We start from the raw sequence: 7,915 nt of genomic DNA, 5'->3' as shown, positions 1-7,915 counted from the left end.
GGCCGGGATGTGCAGGGAACTCCTGAAAGCAGCTGTGGCATACCAGCGCCTGGACACAAGTGGCGCACACGCGGTACTTGGGGGCAAATAAGGCCGTGCACCGATAGGCCCCACCCCTGGTTCATGGAAGCCTTCTCCATACTGGTATCAGCCTAACAATTGGTGACGCCCAACCGAGAGCTTCGGATTGCTGCCATCCCTGCCTGCGTTGTCGACTTGCAATGTATAAGCCTGCATGCCTCCAGTCTAGCAGTCGTCATGATTCATGCTGACCCCCACCGCCGCCCTCCCGCTGCTCCGCCCCACGTGGCACCCGTCGCTGGCAGCCCCCAAGCGACCCCCAAGAAGCAGAAGCTGGCGGTGGTGAGTTACGCCTGCATGCCGTACACAGCCTTGACGCGCGACTGCACGCGCACAGCACCTGGTCGCTTACCGGCGGCCTTGTGGGCCTGTGCCTTGCAAGGCGATTGCAACCCAATCGGACCCCTGCTGTGCAGTGTGCCTGGCTTGCTGAAGCCCAGCGCCCCAAGGTGCAAGCAGGACCTAATCCTGTGTTTGTCGCACAACCTCGCGCAGTGTGCGCCCGTCAGGACCCTCTCCAGGTCGTGCTCCTCCAAGGCCGGCGCGACCGCCCTCATGGACCAGCTGTGCAGAGAGCTGCTGGCACCCGCCAACGCGACGACTGACAGCAAGGTGCGCGCACACACGCACACGGGCCACCACTGACATGTGACATGCGCATGCAACCGTGTGTAGTTGGGCAGATTATTGTCTAGTGAGTGCTGATATGGCAGCAAGTAGATGCGGCGAAACTGTGACGATTTGCATGGTTGTTTGTGGGTGAGGGAACTGCGGCTCTTGCAGGACCACGCGCCACTTTGGCCATCAACGTGTCGCAAGCAAGGTGTCATCATCTCCGCGCTGCAGCTGCTTTTCAGTCCTTCAATCAATCGGCAAACTTCCCAACTTCCCAGGACCCCAAGAAGCTGCACTACGGCTGCGGCGTGGCTACCACCGCACAGGTCAACAGAGTGATCTTTGACCTGGCAGCCCTCGAGCCCCAGGTCACTGCCGCCGCCGCCCAGGCCAGCTCCCTGCAGGCCACCTTTGCCCAGGGAAGCACCCAGGCAGCGGTGCTGCGCGCCCGGGTGGATGAGCTCAATGCGACGACCTCAACAATTACCGCCAACGTGCAGAAGCTGCAAGCCAACGCGGCAAACGCTACCGACCCCGGCATCCTTGCTCAGGAGCTTGCCGCCCTCGCAGCAGCCAACACGCGCGCTGCCCAGCAGCTGGCCCTGATGCAGGCGGCAAATCAAGCCATGGCCGCAGACACTGCAGCTCTCAAGTCTGCTCCGCAGCAGTGCGCCTGCGGCGCGGAGCTGTCCGCCGTCAACACCACCCTGGCGGCCATCAAGTCAGCCCAGGCGGCGGACGCGGCGGCCGTCAACACCACCCTGGCCGCCATCACGTCAGCCCAGGCGGCGGACGCGGCGGCGGCCACCCTGACCAATGCCACTCTTGAGTCCCTGAAGGCGACGGTCACCACGGGCGCGGCAGCCATTGTCTCCGTCAACACCAGCATTGCCGCCCTGGCGGCCAGTGTGGCCAACGTGTCGGCCATCGACCTCAGTGCCTACGCAAAAATCACCGACCTGGCCAACATCAACGCGGTCAGGCTGGGGGGCGTGGCTGCGGCGGAATACCTGCGCGCTCGGGTCGTGATCTACCGCGAATCTTCAAGTGACAGGACCGGGATCCTTGGTGGCCGGTCTGGTGCCGACGCCCTGTGCAGCGCCTCCATCAACCGGCCGGCCGGGCTGGCGCGGGCGCACGCATTCCTGTCTGTGTCGGCGTCCGACCAGATCTTCGACTTTCCCACAAAGTACGGCGTCCCCGGCGGCCTGCCGATCGAGTCCTTGGGCGGCACCATCCTGGCAAGGAACTTCACGGGCCTGCTGGGGGGCAGCATCCTGACGAGCCTGGGCAGTGCGGGCGTGTCTGCAGGAGACTTCTGGTGGTCGGGCACCTCCAGGGACGGCAGAGCCGACCCTAACACTTGCGTTGGGTGGACCTCCGACACAGCCACGGGCAGGCCCGGAGAGTTGGGCAGTACTAGTATTTCGTGGCTGTCGTTCACCGCATCAACACTTCCTTGCGCCTCGACCCTACCCGTCCTGTGCATTGCCTTCTGAAATCCAAGTGCATGACGCACGCGAACAGATGCAGCCCAAACCGCCCGTGCCACCAACTACTGCTTGACACACGCAAACACCTCCAGTACTGGCTCCCTTGTTCATGATGAGCATTTGCCCTGCCCACGTGTGCGTACTTTGCGCGACCGCTGGTGGGCCTGTCTGGATCTCTGTTGTTGATCACTTGCACGTGCACAATCTTCCCCCACGTTGACAACACGATCATAGCAAAACTTCACTTTGCTCACGACAACGTGACATTCGTTTGCAGCAATTGGTTGCAAGTTTCCCACGAATTGCAGCGCCTGCATGGACCAACATTGAACGCCACAAGCAACCAAGCGTGATGCATTTGACAGCGAGCACGTGGTGGCCCTGTTGCCCCTGCTCTGTCCAGGCTAAGAACTTGCGGCTGCCGTCCTTGAGGAGTGGCGCGTCAGTGATGATGCGCCACCACATGTCTTGCCACCTTTTGGCCTCAAACCCTGCTTCCGACCCACGCAAAGTGATCATGCTTGCTTGCTTATTGTTTCCGTTCGCCATAAAAAAGGGGAGAAAACAATTTTCGCGGCATGATGTTTCCCATCGCACTCGCTTCCTGTCAGCCTGTCTTTCGCGCTCACTGTTGTTGCCTGAGCTCGGCACGCCTCGCTTGTACTGGGGTCTAAGGGCGTCCTCCCAGGGCCTGGGCCCTTGTGCGGATTTCGGCTTCCGCCTTGCAACTGATCGAACGCATACACCCCAATGCCGTACACCTAAATGGCCCGCAGCCACTGCCCGGTCACGCCAAGTCAGCCTGGCCTGTCATACCTGTAACTTGGCAGCTAAGTCCACCCTGCCTCGCTCGTCACCGCGCTAAGCCAAGGCCGCGGACTCCTTGAGGCCTAGGCGTGGGTGAACATACATCACAATATGGGTGTCACACAGCAGGAGGGCCGGCACGCCGGTTGTGGGGTAGGGGTTCAAGGGCAAGCGCACGCAAACACACGCGCACACACACACACACACACACACACACACACACACACACACACACACACACATCCACATGCACGTGATGAGTCCGCCAAGTTCGCCACTGGCAGTGTGCCAGCTGTTGCCCCCTTCTTGTGCCGTAGCCATCCCCAGGCGCAGCAGCATGTGCGTCAGCAGCCTTGTGCTGACCTAAGAACACCGGATACCTATGCATTTGGGAGAATTGCAGCTCTGCACAGTAAGTCCTGTTATGGGCAATGGTTGCTTATGTGAGGGGCCTGATGATGCCCAGGATTAGAATTAGGATTGTCGCAGCGTCCCGCGGTCGCCCGCTCCTGGAGGCATCCAGGCTCATGGGATTGAACAGTAAAGCACCATCGTTAGTTGTGTGACTGGGTTTAGGTGGCTACCGTGCTCCGTTCGTTCAACGCAGGCGTGCACGAAGGCCCCCAAGGTGTGCTGATCCGCACTGCGCACAAACGCGCGCATGCGCGCAAGCGCGGGTAGATTCCCAAACAAGGGCACAAAGCGCGGCTCGGCCCGCAGGTCTGCATACGCGGGGCAATCAAGCAGAGCATGTTCAGCCGTTTTGTCACGGCCGAGGCCGTCGCAGTGGGGGCAGTGGGTGGGGGTGTTGTAATGAAGGGTCCCTGATGCTGCAAAGGGGCGAGAGCAGCATCGCAGGCGCATCAGCGCCCGCGCATGTTGTTGGTTCCGGAATCGGGACGTGTGGCGGAAGTAGTAGGGCATGCGCGATGGGAAGCCGGCCTCAGGCACTTCATCTGCGTCACCAGCGACAAAGCTGTCACGCGCAATGAGCTCCGGCGTGCAGCCAGCTCCGAGTGCACGCCTGGCTTCCGGCCAGCTTCCAGAAGGCGGCTGCGCGGCAGCCAGGCGGCCACAATCGCTTGCATGCATTTGGTCGACCGCAGGCATGGCTGCCGCGGTCTTTTAGCTTCCTCGTTGGCTCGGTGGTTTCTGCCGGTGGCGCCGCCCCTGCATGGGCCGCGCACGGGCCCACTGTAAGATCTGCACCCTTGAGGACACCATCTGGAGGCCCCTGGCAGCTGTTGGTCGGCAGATGCCAGTATGCATAGACCCCCTCGCACAGCGCAAGTGGTGGATGAGCGCCAAGCAAGCAGCAAGCAAGCCAGAAGCAGCAGGGTAAGCCCTCGCAATCGCGGCTCAGCCCCTGCTGGCTTCCCATCAAGTTTGCGTGATTGCAGTGGCCGTTCCGCCCGGCGCCAGTTGTGCACCGGCCCCCATTGTGCACGACAAAGCAATCCTCATACTCCGCACATAACAAAGAGGAGGAGGAAGCGTAGGATTCCTCCTTACGAGGCACATGTGAATGGGCAACATGTATGACAAGCATCAACAGTGTATGAGCAGACACGCATGGTCAACCCCACGCATTGAGTGGCTGTGAGCACGTCGTTGACAAGCCTGCAGGGAACTGCAGGCTTCCTGACACCAGCGCGCAACCGCCTTTCACAACGGGTGCATAGCAGATGAGCAGGTGCAACCTAGATGCGCCCCCCATCGGCCCTCCGCACGCCCCGCTGCCGGCTCTGACTGACAGCCCCCCTGCCGTCCGAAATTAACACTCCACCTGGCAGTCAACGACTCAAGGCAACCTCCAACACTTTCAGCATCGAAGGCCACCCGCTGCGGCAACATCCACTCAGTGTTATCAGCGTCGCTCGCTTGACACATACTGCGGATGGCATCCGCTGCATTGCACGGTGTGCTGCGCGTCGACGGTGACGCAGAACCGTCTGTTGCTGTCGGTGGAGCTGTACAGTACCGTAAATTTCTGCAAGGACGCAGCATTCGATTATATCAGTGCATACAACCTTTTAATAACGCAACAACTGATCACGATGACGCTGAACGTGGTCTGCCCTCCGTCGACTGTCGCGGAGAGCGATGGCGCCTCCACAGATGGCTACGAGTCCCCGTGCTTCTTCAACCTAGCATATGGAGTCCTTGGATACGAGGCCGACACGCACAGCGAGGCGCTGGACTTGCCCAATGCCGCAGAAGGTGGCTGCCGCTTTGCACACCGCGCACAAAAGCGGCGGGAACCATGATGCGGTGAAATGGCGCGCCCTCAACGCCCCGTATCTCTTTCATGCAGGTAACAAGGGCTTCCTATCTCCCGTGGGCAAGCGGTGGACGCCAGCCCAGCCTGGTTGCGACAGCAGCGCATTTGCCACCGGCTTGCACACATTAGCTGGCGCTGACTGCCAGGGAGCTGCAGCTATAGGGGCGGCGACGGCGCTGAATCCGTTCATCAGTAGGAACATCTGCAGCAGTATGGCGATCAGCAGCAGCGACGGTGCCGGCGTCAGCAGCGGCGCAAGCAGCGGCGGCAGCCGCAGCGGCGGTGGCGACAGCGGCGGCGGGGCGCCAGAGGGTGCGCCTGTGTGCGCGGCGGCGCCAGCCGCGCCCGAGCGCGCCGAGGCGGGCCTGCTGTCAGGCCTGCCCATGTGTGACGCTGACCTGGACGCCTTGCTGGCCAGCCTGCAAGTGACGGGCGGGCGAGTGACGCCCTGTATACCAGGCGAAGGTCCCAACACCACGGGCGACCCCTGCTGCAGTCCGGAGGCGCCCCCAATTGATGCGACCGCGGCGGCCAAGCCCCGTCCGCTCGCTGGTGCAGCCGGCGGCGGCTGCATGTGGACAATGCCGGAGGGTCGCCAGGCGGAAATGGACGGGTGCGGCGGGCACGCCGTCTGCCTGCGGGCCGCCGCGACAAGTGGCAGTGGTGGCGGCGGCGCAGCCGCGGCGAGCACTGGCGCAGTGAGGGGTACGGTGTGGAGGCCGACGTACGAGGTCGATCTGAGGGGTATGGCCGAAACAGCTGCGGCTAGATGCCCCGCGGCTGGCATCGCTGGTGGCGGCGTGGACCCGGGTATGCGCCCCAGCAGCAGGGGCGCTGAGCTGGCATCAGCGGGGACCTCTGGCGAGTGGGGCAGCACGCGCAGCAATGGCAGCAGCGGCGGAGCGGGGCGCGGCGGCGGCGGTGGCGGCGGTGGCCGCGGCGGTGATGGTACAGCTGCCTCGGCCTTGGGCGGCAGAGGCTTGGGCAGCAGTGACAGCGGCAGCGAGAGTGACGGCTCCCTGGAGGACTGGCGCGCTTTTCGGCAGCGGCCCAGCGCTCGGGTGCGCGCGTGAAGCGGGGTGGGCATTGCCGAGGCGCAGGGCTGCCGCCCTCGACACGCGATCCGCCATGGGGAATCGCATTGCTCAAGTATCACAAATCGAATTTACAATGGTGCTGTTCCTTTGGTAGCAAAATGTGGCCACTTGTCATGCACAGCGACTTAGGGCCATGCTGACACGTCTGATGGGTTCCTGGTTATGCCACCCTCTATTCGTCTAAAAATTGGTGTTTTGTCATCCTGCACACAACCTGACTGCAAGTATCACCACAAAATGCAAGGCTACAACAAAGGGGTCAAGTCCAAATATGGAGCAGTGCAACAAATGCTGCTACAAACAAAAAATCACATGTTTGGTTGGTGAACTGCCAGGCAGACGAGGACGCAGCTACTAGTATGCAGCACAGCACCGAGTGCCACAAGCACACACCCAGCGCCGCCGTACGCGCAGCCAGGCCCCCGGCGCGATCCGCCCCATCTGCTGAGCATATCACAGGATTCGCAACTCTAGGTCTTTGTAGCCTGCGGCCGCCTTGTGCCGTTCGAAAAGCGCCGACAGCTCGGCTATGTAGCGATCCAGGTGCTGCTGCACGAGCTCCTCCGGCGGCGAGTCGTGGCGCGGCAGGCTCATGGGGGCGCCGACCGCGACCGTCAGCCGCGCGGGGTGCGGGATCGGCGTGCCCCAGCGGCCCAGCAGCAGGAGCGGCGCCATGCCTGCCGGGGCGGGAGCGCGCGTGCACGAGCAGACGCCATGGGTCGGCTCGTGCGCGGATCCAGATGGCCGACAGTAGACAATGGCTCAAGCTGAAAGCGTCAGAAACCCAAAAAGGAGGGAAACCAGCATGGCACGATGGGCAAAGCAAGGGCGGGGAAGCAATGGTGCCAGGCGTGGCGGCGCCCACCTATCCGCCGCGAGAGCGCTTTCACAAAGGCGTCCGACACGAAGGGCGGCCCCGGCCGCAGCCACTTGTAGGTCTGTGACTGGCCGAACGCGAAGACGGGGATGACGTCAGCACCGGCCTGCATGGCCAGTCGGATGAAGCCCTTGCGCTTCCTGCGGGGAGGGGAGAGTGCGGGGGATGGGGGGGACCGGGTGCGGCGCGCAAGTCCAATCACGAGAGTGCCCTGGGCGGTATGTGCAACGTGTGGCGCCACAGAGACGAATCGCGCGGCTCCCTGCTGTGCGGCTGCAATCACGGCTGTTGCTGTCAGCTGCTTGGCGTTACAGCTTGGGGGTACCCAAGCTGTGATTACAGCACCCAGAAGGATGGGCGCTCGGCTTGTTGAGCCAACCCGCCGGCTGTTGATCACCCCTTCTCCCTGCAGAACCGCCACGTCCCTCCAACGCTCTCCCCACCCCATGAAACCCACGGCTCCCGCCTTTCACATCACCCCCACCCCTCACCCCCACCCCCGATCACCATAGCAACGCCTCCTGCACATTCCGCTCATCTCGCCCCCCGCCTACCCTCCCCTCTCACCCCCCACACATAACCACACTTCACTCCCACTCCCTGCAAATACACCACCTCCATCCCGACCCCCCGACCCCCGTAGAACTGCCACTCCCCACTCCCC

At 62.7% G+C, this 7,915-nt stretch overlaps 2 protein-coding genes across 2 annotated transcripts; one reads left to right on the top strand and one right to left on the bottom strand.

Annotated features, from left to right (window-relative positions):
- Positions 1 to 258: 258 nt before the first annotated feature.
- MNEG_10978 (hypothetical protein) lies at positions 259 to 2,195 on the top strand (the record flags this gene model as incomplete). The annotated part of the gene is made up of 3 exons (XM_014040551.1): positions 259 to 363; positions 577 to 693; positions 975 to 2,195. The coding sequence occupies 3 exons, from the start codon at positions 259 to 261 to the stop codon at positions 2,193 to 2,195; spliced, it is 1,443 nt and encodes a 480-aa protein (XP_013896005.1).
- Positions 2,196 to 6,827: 4,632 nt separating this feature from the next.
- On the bottom strand, positions 6,828 to 7,761 carry MNEG_10977 (hypothetical protein; the record flags this gene model as incomplete). Its single annotated transcript, XM_014040550.1, has 3 exons — positions 6,828 to 7,051; positions 7,240 to 7,391; positions 7,736 to 7,761. The coding sequence occupies 3 exons, from the start codon at positions 7,759 to 7,761 to the stop codon at positions 6,828 to 6,830; spliced, it is 402 nt and encodes a 133-aa protein (XP_013896004.1).
- Positions 7,762 to 7,915: the final 154 nt, after the last annotated feature.

The sequence above is a fragment of the Monoraphidium neglectum genome (genome assembly GCF_000611645.1).
Source record: "Monoraphidium neglectum strain SAG 48.87 unplaced genomic scaffold scaffold02540, whole genome shotgun sequence".
Lineage (NCBI taxonomy): Eukaryota > Viridiplantae > Chlorophyta > Chlorophyceae > Sphaeropleales > Selenastraceae > Monoraphidium > Monoraphidium neglectum.
Note: the sequence above shows the minus strand (reverse complement) of the source record. Positions and strands in the feature narration are given on the sequence as shown.